At 38.7% G+C, this 18,915-nt stretch overlaps 1 protein-coding gene across 1 annotated transcript in view; it reads right to left on the reverse strand.

The window, feature by feature from the left end:
• The window catches only part of FMN2 (formin 2), a 390,950-nt gene that overhangs the window by 181,982 nt on the left and 190,053 nt on the right, over positions 1 to 18,915 (reverse strand). Inside the window, exon 6 of the mRNA XM_023216188.2 lies at positions 3,619 to 3,680. Coding sequence (XP_023071956.1) covers positions 3,619 to 3,680 — 62 coding nt within the window. The remainder of the gene's footprint in view (positions 1 to 3,618; positions 3,681 to 18,915) is intronic.

Consider the following 18,915-nt stretch of genomic DNA (forward strand, 5'->3'; position numbering starts at 1 on the left):
TGTCATAGAATTTTTTAGATGAAGAGAAAATGGTAGTGACAAATGAGGAAACAATGGTAAATACAAATCAGATGGCTTAATGTTCCCATATTTGTGAGTTGGGAATCTAGGAGAATGCATGGAAAAGAAGGTGGCATCCCATGTTGCCGAAACATTCTACCGTCCTGAGCTCCCATTTCAAACGGCTCATTCATTCAGCAGTCATTCAATGGGATGAAATAGCACAGAAAGCATATAAAACTTCTATTATAGTTACACTTGGTTCCTAGACTTCCCTTAGCTGATACAGTATGAATGAAAAGAGGCAGTCTGAATCCCAGTCCCCTTAGTAATAGCAACCATATTGGTTTCATGCAGTTGGAACTACAACTTCTGGTATACCCTTGTGTGATTTGGGGTGACAGAGGAGGGACAGAACATGCAAACACATACTCATGTCATGTGGAAATGAAATCGTGGCCTGTTTTAATCGAACTATTACATAGCTATAAAGTATGGGGAGAGTCTGCAGGAAGTAGGAAGGCCTCCAGCCAAGGTACACCACAGATGTGCCCTCATACAGCATGCTGCCTTATTCCCATTAGTCATGCATAAACATGCAGTCTATGAGCAACTGGAAACATGGAAAAACTTGTTCTGCTTTGTGCACCAAAAAATAAACTACAACTAGTTCTGTAATCTTAGGTCCATCTTGGGTTCATCACGGTACGCATTATGTAGCATAAACTGAGAAAAGGAAGTTTCTTTTCAGTCCAGTGGACACTCAAAAGATTCAAAGTAACTTGGGAAATGGGAAGAGTTTCCTTAGCAATTCAAGGGGCTCCTGGGGCAATCATGTCTGAAATTACATCAACAAGAAGGAAACAAATCTACTCAGTTTGCCCTAAAATAGAATGTCACTGTTTGAATTTAAACCATTGTTTGAAAAATTACACATAACCTGATCAGATTCTTGCTGGGATAGCAATGGTTAGCTCTATCCATGGTAAAGGTATCACTTCTGAATCTCTGCAGAAATATTTCTGAAACTACCTTATTTTTAAGAAAGCCAGGTTTCCTTTTATACTGATGTTTTAAAGAAGCAGAACATTTGAAATGTAAATAATAACATTAAACATTTTCATTTCTTTCAATTATAAAATAATACCAAGAGGAAAACATTGCTATTCTCAGGTCATTGTTTAATTAAGTAGTAATTATTATGAATATTTTATACAAACAATTATGTTCAATATGGAATATAAAAATTCAGGTCATGTGCAGTGGCTCACCCCTGTCATCCCAGCAATCAGTAAGGTTGAGGCGGCTGGATCACCTGAGGTCAGGAGTTTGAGACCAGCCGAGCCAACGCGGCGAAACCCAGTCTCTCCTAAAAATACAAAAATTAGCCAGGTGTGGTGGTGGGCGCCTGTAATCTCAGCTATTCTGGAAGCTGGGGTAGGAGAACTTGAACCTGGGAGGCAGAGGTTGCAGTGAGCCAAGATCATGCCACTACACTCCAACTTGGGTGACAGAGTGAGACTCTGTCTCAAAAAAAAAAAAAAAAAAAAAAAATTCAACTAATAAGGAATTTGTAGTTACGTGAGAAGATAAGACATATGCATACATAAAGATAATATAAAGCAAAAAGTGGGAAATTCCCAGGAAAGGAAGAAAGGAGCACTATAAGATTTCAACAATGTCTTACATAGACCGCAGCAGTCCCTAATCTTTTCGGCACCAGGGACCAGTTTTCTGGATGACAACTTTTCCACAGACCTGGGCTTGGGGGAATGGTTTGGTGATGAAATTGTTCCACCTCAGATCATCAGGCATTAGATTCTCATAAAGAGCATGCAACCTAGATCCCGTGCATGTGCAGTTCACAGCAGGATTTGCACAGCAGGATTTGCACTCCTAGCTCCTATGATAAGCAAACCCCACCACAGATCCAACAGGAGGTGGAGCTCAGGCAGTAATGCTTGCTCACCAGTGGCTCACCTTCTGCTGTGTGGCCCAGTTCCTAACAGGCCACAGAATGGTACTGATCCTTGGCCTAGGGGTTGAGGACCCCTGATATACAGGGCATTTAGGGAAGAACTGTGCCAAGTACTACTTAACTCTAGGTTCTGGAGATATTGCTGTGGATAAAACAACTATTTTTGCCTTCCCAGGACTCATTTTTTAATAGTTATTGATCAGGAATTTGCATATATGTATTATCAGCATATAAAGTATGTACAATGACCTGTTATTGTTTGTAACGGATTCTTCAAGTTCCTGTACTGCAGAGGGCTAACCTGGTACTACTTAAACTAATAATTGTAAATCACCCTCTCACAAAATAATTATTCTCTTGACACGATGAACATTAAAGTTTAAGAACAGCAGCAACAAAAATTTATAAAAAAACACAAGTTTAACCAGTGCCAGCTAGTATACTATACACTGACTGTTTATGCCCCACCCCCAATTCCACAGGTTGAAACCTTATGCCCAGGATGATGGTATTAAGGTAGGGCCTTTTGGAAGCAATTAGGTCATGAAAGCAGAGCCCTCATGAATGAGATTAGTGCCCTTGTAAAAGAGACCTCAAGCAGCCCCCTTGTCCCTCCTACCATGTGAGGTTACACAAGAACGTCACAGTCTGTGAACCTGGAAGAGGGCCCTCACCAGATCCCAAATCTGCCAGTGTTGGAATTCTCAGTCTCCAAAACTGCGAGAAATAAATTTCATAAGCCACATAGGCTATGGTATTCCATGATAGCAGCCCAAACAGACAAAGACAGTACTTGTTCTACTTTCATGAAGTAAGATAACATTCTGGGTAGCTATGTAGTTTGTCCTGAGACATAAATTTATATTTTGTGAAATTACTTTACTTTGAAAGGCTAAATACTCCCATACAAAACATTCTTTTTTTTTTTTTTTTTTTTTCTGAGACGGAGTCTCACCCTGTCACCAGGCTGGAGTGCAGTGACGCAATCTCGGCTCACAGCAACCTCTGCCTCCCAGATTCAAGCAATTCTCCTGCCTTAGCCTCAGCATAATGGTGGTTGCCCAGGGGTGGGACGTAGGGAAAATAGGGAGATACTGGTCAAAAGGTACAAACTTTCAGTTATAAGATGAGTAACTTGTAGAGATCTTATATATAAGCATGGGTGGTGATGGACGTGTTCATCTGATTGTGGTAATCAATGTGCATATCAAATCAGCAAGAATACATTCAACACATACACCTGGAATGTATTCAATCTTTTTCAATTAAATATTTTAAAATTTTAAGTGTGTGTGAGTGTGTGTATCTGTGTGTGTGTGTGTGTGTGTGTGTGTGTGTGTGTAGTGCACAGAACAATGCTTGGCTCAAATTAGCCCCCACATCAGTACTGATTATTATTTAAATTTAAAAAAATCATGAATTACCTTATAGGCAACATGATTTTATTCACAATTTTTCAAACCACACGTTTGTTTGATATGTTCCTAGAAAGTATTGCAACAAACGCCTACTTAGGCAAATTCACTACACTCAGATCAAATTTCATTAGAGGACCTTAAAGCAAAGAGCCTACAGAGGCACATAGATATGTACTGTGTACATATTATATACTCACACATAAAATTCCTTCTATTACTCACATTCTCATAGAGAGCTTGAAGGGTCTCCAGGTCAACCACAGAATTATCCAAGTTCACAACAGCTGTGGAAAAAAAAAAAAAGAAGAATATAAATTGCCATCAGCCACCTGTGCAAAGATGTGTGACCATCTCAGGCAGCAGGTCATGGGCCAGCAGCCAGAGGAAGTAGGGGCTTTAACTTCAATGTTTCCCCTGGCCCCCACTGCAAAGCCTGCAGCAGGAATTTCACTGGGCCAGGTGTCAAGTGTTAAAGCTTTCACGTGCTCCACAAATACTAAATCCCATGAAAATGGCCCAGGCAAAGGTCAGAGAGAAACTGTGAGGTCTGTTTTTCAGAACCCAACTGAATGAATTTGAAAAATCTGCTTCATACCAGCAAAGTAAGCAAATCACTCCGGTGAGTGCTACATCCCAGTTTTATACCAATATACGTTTAAATTTGCCAGTTTGTCTAGAACATTTGACGAAGGTGAAATCTAATCTTTAAACGGATAGACTTAGTATAAAAATGATGGGTGCATTTCCTGTTATAATTCCTCAAAATATTATAATCAAAGGATGACTCTTTTATATTGGTAGTGATATTAGCACAGATCCTACCTTAAAAATCCATCCTTAAAATATATACTACCCACGGTTACACAAGGAAGAAGCAGGATAGATCATAGACAAAACAGCAATATTTTCTTTATGCATTTGTCGCCTGGGGAAATTTGTACTGTATTTTGGAGTAGGTATGCTTTATTATTTGGTTTAGGCGTACGTTAATACAAATCATTCTGCATTTTCTACATGGATATTTGGTAGAAACAAGGTGAATTCGCCTTCATAGAATTTGTGCCAAGTAGCCAGTGAAGCTCTTGGGGGGTTAAAAATTTCCGGGACAAAAATCGCCAAGTGAATAATCACAAACTGGATATATTTATTTCGATAACAGAGGCATTTTACAACGTCTCTTCTCTCAAAGTTTCACATGAGACATTTTCTAGTTGACTCTGGCAAAGCCCCAAGAAAGAATTTAAAAAGACAAGTGGGAAATGGAAGTATAGGATGGATGAGAAAACTAAACTAGGTAATTTAGCATTTGGATTTGGAGCTGGGAACAGAGCCCAGATTCACCAAAAAAAAATTGTACCAAGTAGAATATGATACTTCCACCCTAATAATAATCCACTATCTCAATTTCAAAAAAAAATAAGATCTGAAATACATATCTAAGAGTCTCTGACAAATCTTATTCTTTAGACCATATAAGGCAAACACAGCATGACCTTTAACGTTTCAAAGTAGGAAAGGCAAAGTCCAAATTCCTTTGACCGTATTTCAAAAATTAATTACAAGGGATTATCTAATAATTTTGCTGTGATAATATGTAAAGAAATGCATAAAACCCGAGTAAAAACAGTAAATTTATGTATGGAATTTATCTTCTTTCGATTTGTGCAGGGTCTAGCTCTTCAGGAAAATCTTGCAGTGAATCCAAAGGTTTCTGATTTTGGAATTCATTAGCTAGCTAATAATCCAGTAATTCTCTATATGATAAGAAAACTGTAAAGGAAATGTGAGGGGTCAACTTGGTGTCAGATTTCATCCCCAGAACAAGGCAAAGAAACACAATAAAATTGTTCATGATCAATTCAAAGCTCATAAACTACACAATTGTCCTTTGACTTTATCCATCATTTTAAACCATACTATGATTCCCACAAGTTTTCCCCACATACAACTTTACTTGTGAATATCATGAGGTTTCTCATCTTTCTATCTCATGCAATGCCATATACATGAGATTGAAAGAATATTAAGAAAGGCATCTCATGCAATGTCATATACATGAAATCAAAAGAACATTCTTAATAATGAATATCTTCATACACATTATGTGCTCTTAAACAAGTTCTCAAAGGGTCCTAACTCATGAAATCTCTTTTTTTACTCATCCACAGAAAATCTCACTGGAAAGCAACCCTGTTACTGTTTCGCCACATAATTTCCCCCTAGTTGGCACGAGAGAAGTTAACACAATTCAAATGGGAATGAGCAGTTTTCAGGGCAAAATCTAATCATGCTTCTGTAGCCAAAAAGAAAGAAAGATTACATACTGACAGATGAATGGATGCAGTGATAGAAATTCTTGATAGGAAATAAAGGTAAAAGAAGTAATTTGGGAAAGATTAAAATTATCAAAGTGCCATACTTCCTCCTCAATTTAAAAAGCACATGCTAACATTTCAGAAATCAAGACTTAGATCAAAATGTCTATGTTAGTAGATGTTTAGTAGTGTCTTCCAATGCTCCCTTCCTTAAAATCTGTGCTTTGGTCAATGGTACATTTTCAATGGATGAAATTCTAAAATCAAGGAAATAAGATAAGCATTCCCAAATGTATTCGATAAACATAAGGTGTTTCTTATACATCACGGATTACACTAGTTTACTAGAAGAGTTAACAGTTACTTGACTAATAATGGTTTGAAGTTGGAGCTATTTGGGTGGGAATGTGCTGAATAGCCCAGCCTTGAAAGTCTGCAGACAACTGGTAATGCACAGAGAATACCACAATCAGAGTTCTAGATCATGCTAAGAATGACTGAATGCATTGTTTATTTTTTATTTTTTGCTTATTTACTTATGTACTTACCTATTTACTTATTTATGTATTTATTTATTTAGGTGGCAACAAGATTCAAAGAAAACACTTCTCAGAAATTTCTTGGTTCCAAGTCCAAAATTTCAGGCTTGTTTGGGAGGAAAGAACCTGGGTATTGAAATTATATCAAGGTGATAGTTCCTCCAAAGGGAATATTTATTATTATTATTATTCTTGTTATCTTTTTTTTTTTTTTTTTTGAGATGGAGTCTCGCTCTGTCGCCCAGGCTGGAGTGCAGTGGCACAATCTCAGCTCACTACAAGCTCCGCCTCCCGGGTTCACGCCATTCTCCTGCCTCAGCCTCCCGAGTAGCTGGGACTACAGGCACCCACCACCTCGCCCGGCTAGGGAATATTATTTTTACAAGATACAGTTTTCTGATGTGGAACAAACATAGAACATGGAATCAAACTAAACTAAGTTGAAATTCAAATTTTTATTTGCTGCTGCATTACTTCAAGTAAGTTACTTTTTAAAGTTTTAGTTCCTTTATGGGGCAGGGGCAAGGAAATAATGGAAAATATTAGCCAAGTTTTGGTTTGGGGTTTTCGTGGGGCTCAGAGGCAATAACAAGTAAGAGGGTCTGACATGTAGTTGCCTCATGTTACTTCCGCATGTCAACTTTTCACATAAATTCAACTATTAGAACATCTTTCCTACTCAAGTAAGCCTTGTTATCAAGCCCAAGAAAATCTTGCTGAGAATAATGGTTTCCAGCTTCTTCCATGTCCCTGCAAAGGACACGAACTCATCCTTTTTTATGGCTGCATAGTATTCCATGGTGTATATGTGCCACATTTTCTTAATCCAGTCTGTCACTGATGGACATCTGGGTTGGTTCCAAGTCTTTGCTATTGTGAATAGTGCCACAATAAACATACATGTGCTTGTGTTGACTTTTTTTCTATTTGTGTTTTAGCTTCCTCATGTATCTAAAAACAAACAAACAAACAAAAAACAAACCAAAAAAACAAACAAAAAATCCATTCCAACTGTATCTACTGAAGGATGGAACCTTTACCTGAATGATAAACCATTGGAATGAAACAAGAGAGCCTGGTATAGAACTACTGGGGCTTGTTCATTATACTCTGCATTTAAATGATTAAGCAGAAGACTAGATTTCAGATAAATCCAAAATTTAAAAGAAAATTCAGTGATAAACATTGAGTCCAGATTACTTTATCCTCTAATATTCAGCAAGGCGTTAATGTGATTATACTTCAGATTAGAGGTCAGATATCTCACACTCATTTCCTCCTCGCTGCTTTAAGAGTAACACCTATCCTTGTCCGGGACTCATTACAATCCCCACACCCATCCAAACCCTGCAGGTCTACAATGCAGTTTTAATCACTTTCTTAAAAATATATATATAAATACTGCAGCCAACAGACACTAGCCATTAGAGAAATGCAAATCAAAACCACAAGGAGATACCATCTCACACCAGTTAGAATGGTGATCATTACAAAGTCAGGAAACAACAGGTGCTGGAGAGGATGTGGAGAAATAGGAACAGTTTTATACTGTTGGTGGGACTGTAAACTAGTCAACCATTGTGGAAGACAGTGTGGCGATGACCCAGCCATCCCATTACTGGGTATATAACCAAAGGATTATAAATCATGCTGCTATAAAGACACATGGACATGTATGTTTATTGCGGCACTATTCACAATAGCAAAGACTTGAAACCAACCCAAATGTCCATCAATGACAGACTGGATTAAGAAAATGTGGCACATATACACCAGGGAATATTATGCAGCCATAAAAAAGGATGAGTTCATGCCCTTTGCAGGGACACGGAAGAAGCTGGAAACCATCATTCTCAGCAAACTATCGCAAGAACAGAAAACCAAACACCTTATGTTCTCACTCATAGGTGGGAATTGAACAATGAGAATACCTGGACACAGGAAGGGCGACATCACACACCGGGGCCTGTTGTGGGGTGGGGGGAGGGGGAAGGGATAGCATTGGAAGATATACCTAATGTAAATAACAAGTTAATGGGTGCAGCACACCAACATGGCACATGTATACATATGATACATATGTAACAAACCTGCACACTGTGCACATGTACCCTAGAACATAAAGTATAGTTAAAATATATATATATATATATATATATATATATATAATATAAATACATTTAACCAGGAAGCATCTGTTCTGTTTGTATGTGAGTGGATTCAAGGAGAAAGGTGTTGAGAGGAACCACTGACCCTTTTTGCACATTAAAAGATTCTTCACTTATTTGTCAAATATGCTAACTTTCCAGGATTAAAACAATGGAGATATTTACCACTTCCTTTAAACAACCTACAAACCACCACGTGTTACTAATCACTCCAGCTGGACGTAGTGGCTCATGCCTGTAATCCCAGCACTCTGGAAGGCCAAGGCTGGTGGATCACCTGAGGTCAGGAAAGACCAGCCTGGCCAACACGGTGAAACCCTGTCTCTACTAACAATACAAAAATTAGCCAGGCATGGTGGTGTGTGCCTGTAGTCCCAGCTACTTGGGAGGCTAAGGCAGGAGAATCACTTGAACATGGGAGGTGGAGGGTGCAGTGAGCCAAGATAGTGCCTCTGTACTCCAGCCTGGGTGACAGAGCCAGACTCTGTCTCAACAAACAAACAAACAGACATCACTCCAGACCAAAATAGATAGCAATTCTTGTCTACGATTTTATCAAATGCCAATGTCTAGATAGAGAGTAGAAGAACATAGTAATCTTTCAGGCTTTCATACCAACTGGCTGTGTGTCTTTGATCAAGACACTAAACTTCTCTGAGACTTTATCAAGTGGGATAACTTTTGTTTATAGCATATGCTTATCATGTGGAGAAAATAAGTAATTATATAGTAGAAAGATAATTCAGAAAGCCTTGGATTAATGGGTGTGATTAATTTTAAGGTGTATATTACCTGTAAGCACACTGGTTCAGAAATTAGATTAAAACTAGGTGCTAGATTAAAACTAGGTTCCGGACTAAACATTTGCGTTCAATAGTTAAAAGTTAAGATCACAATAGCTCTTCCGGTCATGAACTCCACCCGTATGAACTCGCTAAGATCCAATGTCATTGTTGTTAAACCATGCCGTTAAAAAATGAAAAATGAAATGGCCTATTTTGGAAGTCAAATAGTCAATTTAACCTAAGATATTTAAAATGTCTCAAAATGTCCAAACAGAAAAATAAATCTGTTTTCTTTCGAGTTTAAGGTTTTGACTGATGACTGCATTACATTAATAAAATAAAAGAAAAAGCAATTCAAAACAACTAAGCATTATAGACGCAACATAAGAAACAGTCCCACTCTTGGCTGTGCGCAGGCAGGTGTCTACCCTTGGACACTTGGTCTTTGCTATTAACGTGTTCTCCTCCGTGGCTGCCTTTCTCAGCACCAGAAATGTGGTACAAGCCTCTTATTCTAACTTACTACAAATGTTGAATTACCCACAGGCTAGAGAGCCAAGTAATCTATCTGTATGAATGTTTACATGATAAAATGAATCCTGTCTCTACACTTTCAAAGAACTGCACAGAAGGGAAAGGACATATTTTAAGAGTGTGCCTTAAAGGAACTCATTTAAAACAAAGCACTTCAACGAAACATTATTAGACAAATCTGTTGATCTTTCACATATTTTGAATAGCCAGATTAAGTAGTTCACTTTATTTGTGTAATCCCTTTTTTTTTTAGAGAGAGACAGAGTGACAGGCTCTCACTGTCACTCAGGCTAGGGTGCAGTGGTATGATCATAGCTCACTGCAGTCTCAGACTCCTGGGTTCAAGCAATCTTCTCACCTCAGCTTCTCCATGTGGTTGGGACAAGAGGCACATGCTACCATGCCCAGATAATATTTCTATGTTTTAATTTTTTTGTAGAGACAAAGGTCTTGCTATGTTGCCCAGGCTGGTCTTGAAGTCCTGGCCTCAAGTGATCCTCGCACCTCAGGCTTCCAAAGTGCTGAGATTACAGGCATGAGCCACGGTGCCCAACCTATTTGTATAATTCAATACGATAGGATTACTCTTGTTGAATGCAACACTTTAGCTATGGAACAGTGTTAGTACCTGCCTTACACTGATATTTTTTAAAAGCAGGGATCTGTTGGATGAGACAGGACCGGAGCAGTCTCCCAGGGCTGCACATGACGGCCCCTTCCTTCCATCAGCCATGAACACTTATCCCAGCCACTGCAGTCACCTACTTCAATCTTTCCTGTGTGATCTGCTAAACTGGTGGTAAAGATGCCCCAAACTAGAAAATCTCACAGTGTTTATTACCAAGTATGTTATTCATTTCTGCATGGCAAGTTACACCAAAGCTTAGGAGCTTAAAGAGTACATATGGATTATCTCATACTTTCTGTGGGTCACAAATCCAGGTGCAGCTCAGCTAAGGGACTTTGCCTCAAGGTCTCCCATAAGACTGCAATCATGGTGTTGGCGGGGGCTGCGGTCTCATCTGAAGGCTCTGCAGGAAGATCTGTTTCCAGCCTTACTCACAGGCTGTTGGCAGGATTCAGTTCCTCAGGCTGAGGGCCTCGGCATCTCACTAGTGGTTGGCTGGAAGTCTGACTCAGTTTCTTGCCAGATGGACTTCTCCATAGGGCAACTCTCACGGTAGCTGGCTTCCCTTAGAGTGAGACAGAAAGGGCATACAAGACAGAGCCTCCTTCTCTTTATAACCTTATTTTGGAAGTGACATCCCATCACCCCTGTTCTGTTCTATTCTATTCAGTGTGAGTCATGAGTCTAGCCCACATATAAGGGGTGGGGAATATCGCAGGACCACGAATCTCAGAAGGTGGGGATCTCCAGGGACCATCTGAGGGGCTGCCCATCACAACACATTGCTAACCCATGGCTCTCTGTTGCTTGGACCTTCAAGTTCCAACTTGTGCTGCTCTATGGGTCTCTACCTTGTGTTAATTTTATTAATACGAATGTTTGTATTCTCTTATTAGGCTCTAGGTTGACAAAAGACATGGAGAAGCAGCATGATTCAGTGGAAAGAAAAAGCACACTAGTCAGGAAGGCTGGCTTCTGGTTTAGGCATAACCTATCAATCAGCTAAACCTCATCATTTCTATAAATAGAGATCATATGAGATACGATCTGTAGATACACAGAGATGTGTGAGACAATATGGACAGACCCTTCCCTCCACAATTATATGGTCATGCTTCATTCACTGTTGTATCCTTTCTATATCTAGAAGACCCAGTACACAAAAGACTTGGAAAAACATCTTCCTTGAATGTTGAAAGGCTAAAACAGGCTGAGGTTAGCAATTCCTGAAAATCAACTCTGCCTTTAATTTTACTGGACACACTGACCATTCTTTGAGATCACTCTGATTATCCTTTCATAAATAACCAACTTCACTCTAGCTGACATCATAACTCAAAAATACAGAACACAAAGATAATAATATGTCATGTCACATTGCCATCTGATGGCACTGGAAGGCAGTGGGGCACGGGGACCATACAATTTATTATCTGTATAACCCGGAGCGTCTTGGGCTCTTCATCCGCAAAATGCACCTAATAAGAAGAGCACCTTCCCTACAGCGTTCTTGCAGGAGATTAAATAATAAAAGTAAAATGCAGTGCCATGCACAAAGCAAACACTCAGAAAATGTCGGTTGTTGTGGTTATTATTATGACCCATATCACATTCCTATAATGGAAATTTTTAAAAAATATCTCTCCAAATTAGTATCTTAGATTCAGAGGTTTCAGATGAACCAGGTTGAAAACATTCTCAGCAAAAAGAAAAATGACAGTTTCAGTTTTACTGATAGTAACAGAGGAGACTAAACAACTAACCAGAGGGAAGCCATTAACACTAATTTGGGTTAAAGTATATAGAAAGAGAAGTAGAGTCAGCAGAAGCTTAAACACAAAATGAGTACAAATCAGCCCACATTTACGGTTCATGCCCTCTTTTCACTGGCAGAGGAAGAAAGAGTATAAGGGCTTGAAGAAAGCATCTTTACCCTATTTAAAATGCAGAAGCCACAGGAAAAGCTTTGATGAAGTTAGCTTTGCAAGCTGCTGAAAAGCAAAGATCTTTGTTTGAGCAGACACTCATCTTATGTAGCAGAGATCAGAAGCATCCTCTCATTTAAAAGAGTCAGGTTTGTCATCTTACTCTAGCTACCAGGAAACTACATTTTGTAAGAGATCTCTCAGAGGAACTGCAGGGAGCATGTTATTTAGACTTTAAAATCAGGAAGAAGACATATAAGCAGTTAATTTTTGTCTCACTGTACATTTCGGTGAAATAGAAACTTTTACATTTTGGGGGTAAGTAATTGAAATGTATCTGACAATATTTGTTATCGCTTTTGTAAATGTCCTACAAAACATTTTGGGAACCTGGAGTTATACACACTCCCCCATCTAGAAGAGCTCACAGTATAGTGAAGTAGAAAGACACATTGACAAATAACTACACAACAATTACACCACAATAAAAGCACAAGGTAGAGCTTGTGCAAACAAGAGAAAGAATGGCCTTGTCAGATGTAAAAGATGCTCAAAGTGACAGAGTTTGAAAGTGAATGACTACGAAATAGATGGTCTAAATCTTAAAAGCATCACCTGACATTCAGATTGCTTCATTCGATTTGCACTGTGATATGTATTAGTATATATTGCTGGGAAGCATCTCTGATTAAGATGGCACAGTAAGTACATGTATTTGATTTTGTTCTCTCCTGAAGTTTCACTAAAGCTACAGTAAAATCATATTTAAAAAAGTAAACCCATAAGGACTGGAAGAAAGAAGAGGAGATGACAGCAACAAAATGTGGAAGCCAGCTGTACTTGTTTCGAAGACCTTAAAATGATAAAGCCATAACTTTCATTGAGGAAACTGAGCACCAACCCTGAAGGTGAAGGAACTGGCAGCAGGTACTTGTCCAACTGAGGGTAAAGTGAAGAATACCAGAAACAAGGGGCACTGGGTGAATGCTGCCAGTCAGTCAGTTACATGCTCATTCTGAAAAAGTCCTTCCCAACTTCATCAGGTTGATTTTCTTGAGAAATTAAATCTAAATCTCTGGACAAAGATACAGCAAGCACAATTGTAGGATAGGTTGCTTTGCTGAATACACAGGGACCATGTGGAGTCCTGCATGTTGAATACAAAAGTCTCCATACCTTCATTCAGCCCTCTTCCCCCAACTTAGGGTCCAGAACACTTCCAGACAGGCCTTTACTCCCCAAGCCAGAAATGGGAAGTCTACAGGAAATCTCTCCATCCCAGGAAAAAAGACCAAAAGATAAAGACATTGGTGAATGCCCGACAAAAAACACACACTGAAAATGCTACACTGAACTCAAAGTCCAAGAGCCCAACATAAGGACCCAGCGCTTCTCATCACCTTTTAAACTTAAGCAAGAACAGACAGCCAAGGATCAAATCATCTATGGGAAGCCTCTACAAGGGATGCTAGAAACCAGAGGGGGAAAAACAAAACAAAACAAAAAACCAGAAAAAAAATAAAGCAGTAAAACTCCTCCAACTCCTACAAAGTGTCATCAATACTTGTTGTCCCCACATTCTTCCCTGCCCATCACTTCCTAATCCCACTCATCAAGTCTTTGCTCTGATTACTGAGTCACCAGTGTTTTAGATCTTGTGAAATCCAAATGCACATTTCTCAACCCTTGGCAGCATGTGACAGTTATAAATTCCTTCCTTCTGATACACGTGCTAAACATTTATCCTAGCTTCCAGGATACCACGCTCTCTTCCCCTTCCTCCTTCTTGTTATGTTCCCCATTCCTCAGTCTCCCCTGCTGGCTCTTTCTCTCCCTATCCTCTCATTTTTGGAATGTCCTAGGGCTGACTATTGCCACCCTTTCTATCTATACTCACCGCCTTGGTGGTCTCACCCACTCTCGTGGTGGCTTTGAAATACTCTGGCACTTTCATCTCCAGCTTCCGACCTCCTTCCTGAATTCCTCACTTATAGAACCAACAGCCTTCTCAGCATCACCATTTGGGTGTCTAACAGGCAGCACACTACACATATTCTTCTGTCTTACATGACGGAGCCTCCATCTGCTTGGTGTTCAGAGGAACTGTAAGTAATTCCTCTCTTCCCCTCACCTTCCACATCCAACACATCATGAATCGTGAGGGCTTCACATTCCAAACACATCCAGAATATGACTTCACCTCACCACCTCCACCCCTACCACCCCATTCTCAGACATTCCCGACTATGGCCTGCAATTCTTGCAACACCCTCCTAATTGAACAAAATGTTTCTTCAAACAAAAAACAGGGTAACAGAAAAACCCAATAGAAGATTTGGGAAATAAATGTGAGAATTTCCCAAAAGTAGATCAAAAAGGGAAAGAAGAGAAAAAGCCAAGAAATTTAGACAAATTCAGGAAGGCCAACATCCAAATAACAGGAAAGAAAAGGTTGACCAGTTCCTGGTAGATCCCAGTGAGTTAAGATTAACAAAAACCATAGAATCACGTACTTCCTCTGACCATATGCCTGGCAGACATAAAGCACTTGGTTTATACTCTAGCCCGGCCAGAAGCTGTGTTACTGGTGATCCTTATGCTCACAGAACTCACTCATTACATTGTCTATTAGTTTTTACATTTCCAAGGACTCAGAAAAGGTCCTTAAAAATTTCAGGGACTCTGAAGCTAGAAGATAGATTACAACTTAGAAACTTTTTCTGCCTTTCTTTTATAATCCCTCATCTAATAATAGAAATATTTCCCTCTTCTTACCCAGCTAAGTTTGTGTTTGTCTTTAGGTGTTAAAAGATAAAACAATATAAAGTTGAGGAAAAGTTGTGTAGATGGATGAAGAATTCCAAGAGTGGACAGCTGGGGAAGGGAAAATGCTTTTATAGAGGCTATCATGTGTATTCTAGCGTAATTAAAGAGAAATAAAAATGGAATTCCAATATCTTTAAGCTTATTAGGAAGCAAAATGAAAAACACAGGTCTAGATGTGGGGGGGTGGGGGTGGGGGGGGAGAAATGTCATTCATTCCTGATTTCTAACTCAATCCTCTCCCCAGCTTAAAAGATTGGCTCACATTAGAGAGTGATGTGGGCATCTAGTTAGAATATAGTGATGAAGATTATTTGAAATACAAATGAGATCCTGACAATTACCTACATGACAATATGGCCAAAGTGTTAAACACATTTGAATCAGTTAAAAACTTGTTTTCAGCAGTAAGTAAAAGAATATCTGAGTAGACAGGACTTGAACAAAGCTAAGGTAGGTCGACATTGATTCATGGGCTGAAAGAAGTTAGGGCCCAAAATTTTTAAGTGGTCTTCATATGCCTTTTCCTTTTCCTCACATGGAACAATTACTGCTATTGTACCAGCCATCACTCTCACATTCCAGGCAAAACAAAGGAGGAAAGAGGAAAGCAACAAGAAGAAATGCACAATGCCAATGGATCATACATTTTTAGGAGAGTTCTACTTATGTCTCACTGACTGGATCAGTTTCCTATGGTCACCCAGAACGAGAGGGAAACTGGAAAGTATAGCTCTAAATGTGGACAAACTGCTGTTTCTAACAAAATAGCAATTTCAAGCTCTAGTCTAAGTAATCTCTAAAACACTTCATAACTACCAATGCTCGTGACTTTCCCTACCTCTGGATTCCACCCTTTAACATTAATAAAAGTCATCTGATACACTCCAGCTTTTCCTTCTGTTGTATGAAAGTATGTGTTCGGTTCCTCCAAGGAGATTCTGAAGAGCCTAATAGCAGAGATCTTGTCTTAGACATTATTGTATCATGCCAGAGTGTCCTGCATATAGCAGACAACTGAAGAAGTGTGTAATGTGAAAAACAAAAGCCATTGCTGAACCTCCAGAGAAAAGTCATAATAGATAACCTTAAGAAAGGAGCTACCACTCACACATTTGCTTTATTGGCTCCAGAAATCCACAAAGGCAGAAAGGCCTGAGAAAGCAAAAGCCAAATAATCACTAGCATAAGAAAAATACCTGCTGCTAATGGTACTACAAGCATAAGCCTCTAAAGAATAACGAGGAGAGGAACTGCAAAGAAAAGAGCAACGGACAGACATTACTAGGGGAAGGAGCCTTCTTTTCCTCCTCCGCATCTATCATCTGTGGTGGATACAAAAGGCCCATTTTTATTTTCAGGACTGCCTTAATTTTTATTTGTTTCTATTACCGTTTTAATCTGCTGGGAAGATGTAAGAAGGAAGAAGAAAAAAAAACATAGCTTGGCAGAAATGCCTAGAACGATCATCCCCAATCTTTATTTGAAACTCAATAAAGCATAGAAACCTTCAGGAGGTGCACGTCACTGTGCGACTGGATGCGAATGGAGTCAAGAGTCATACCCAGCATTCCTTTCTAAGGAATATAATGCCGGTGCATGAATCCCCAACTGAAAATCTGCACACCTGGGCAGTTACATTAAAAACTTCCAAAATGTATATTACATAACAAAAATTTTCTAAAGATGTAGCCAAGCAACTTTTAAATTTGTGTTTGATTTTGCTTGGATTAGTTACATGAACATATCCAACAGCTGATGAAAACTAACATTTCACAGGAAGGAAGACACTTGCTACCATATTCATCGGAACATTTTATACTTGATGAAAGGAAGTACTATTTGCATTCTTTCTACATCTTGCCACTGAGATGCTTGGGCACCTGGAAACCTGGGCCTTTGAGTACGCACACAAACATGGGCATCTTGCCAGAAGACGTGCTGCCGGGCATTCTTAACCTACACCTGAAACCCTGCACACGCTCGTGAGTAATATTTCAAGTAATTCTGGATTATCTAAAGACCATGATAAAGGTCAGTGAAATGGCAAATATACCAACAGCATTCTTCTGTTGATCTCAAATTAAAATAACGGCATTCTACTCCTTGTATTTAAAGACTTCTAAATTTTATTACTGCTCTTCTGATTCAAAGCCCTAGTTTACACAGTATCATGTTTACTGAGAAGTCTTAACTCACCAATATAATAACTCAAAAGTTGTGGTTTTCTCCAGAATTACATGAGACTTAGACCTTGTGTTTTGGATTTAGATAGACCTGAACTAAAAACATGGGTCTGTGACTAACCAGCTGTGTGTCTCTTGGAGAGACTTGGTAAGCTCTCGGAGCTTTGGTTTATTCACATGGGAAATAGACATATTAGCGGTAATGTTATCATCCCCTTAAATGGATATTATAAAGATTAGAGGTAATTCCTCTATTGTGTGGAAAACAGTCCTTGTTACAGCAGGCACTCAAAACTGAAAGGTTTTTCAGTTTTTGGTCAATGTCTAAATAGCACATATACCTTTCTAGATGTATTTGCTGTCATAAAGCAAAATATAAATTAGAAAATAAGAGTATAATTTTCGTATTATTGTTTAGACCTTAAAAATAAAAGGACAGTACATCCAAATCATGCATCTATATACAACTGGGCTAATTCCCAATTTCATGAACCAAACTAAATGAAGATCTGCTTAAAGAATAGTGGAAAAATGGGTTATTTTCAAACCAGCAGTCAGTGTATAAATTGCTATACAGTAAGAAATGCACAAATGACAATACTTTAGAGATATTACCAAAAAATGACAGTGATATTGTGACATTTATCCTTCCTCTATTGCGTATTTTAAAAGTTGCTAATTAAATGGTATGATATTGAAAGTGGACCATTTATTAATAATTGTAAGACAAAAAACGTACTCTCTTGACAGACATGCGTTTAAATGTCAGAAATTAATGTAATAATTACAAAATATTTTTATTCAGTCACAAAGAAGACAGAATATCTTCTGGAAAACATCATTCATTCATTGAACAAATATTTAGAATTCTAACTCTAAGCTAGGTACTCTCGTCCACCCTGAGGATACAGCATAAACCAGACAGACATAGTTCCTGCCCTAGTAGAGTTTATGCCTTGTTATCAAACAGTGAAAATACCGTATGTCCTAGAAAGGAAGAAAACTGCATTTTTTATAATATCTTGTAATTTAGAAATCACCTGAATTTTTACTAGTTTCTCTTTTTGAACAGTTTAGCATGGTGGAGCTTTACTGTAAGGTACAGACAATAAAATCCCAGAATGCCATAGACTTTGCACTTAGGCTACATAAAGAAAGGCTTTCCTGCAAGAAAAAACTAAATCCAATACACAATCCAACACTGGTACATCTCAAGCATACTTGCTTATACAAGGTTAACGACATAAGTTACTGATTAAGTCGGTAGGCTTCATACACCTATGGGCCTTGTTTATAAGAGCTGTACAAGTTAAATTGTTAGAGAACAAATGCATTTTGTTTGAGTCAGTATGTCGCCGTCTTGTCTAGGCAGGAGGAAAAAAAATGGATACCAAGACTGTGATCCTTTTGGAATAAAATCTTTAAATGCAAACATGATTACCATTGTAGACTGTTTAATCTAGCGATATTGTATTTCATTTCTGTTTTTGGAGAGGTTTGTTGATTTGACCATACTGGGTATGACTCGGCGCTTATCTCAACTGTTTAGATAAGATTTATTTGACTTTGGCAGGTGACAAAATCTAGGGTGTGGAATAAGGGAGGTAGAAAAAAAG

Source organism: Piliocolobus tephrosceles, chromosome 1, assembly GCF_002776525.5.
Source record: "Piliocolobus tephrosceles isolate RC106 chromosome 1, ASM277652v3, whole genome shotgun sequence".
NCBI classification, from domain to species: Eukaryota; Metazoa; Chordata; class Mammalia; order Primates; family Cercopithecidae; genus Piliocolobus; species Piliocolobus tephrosceles.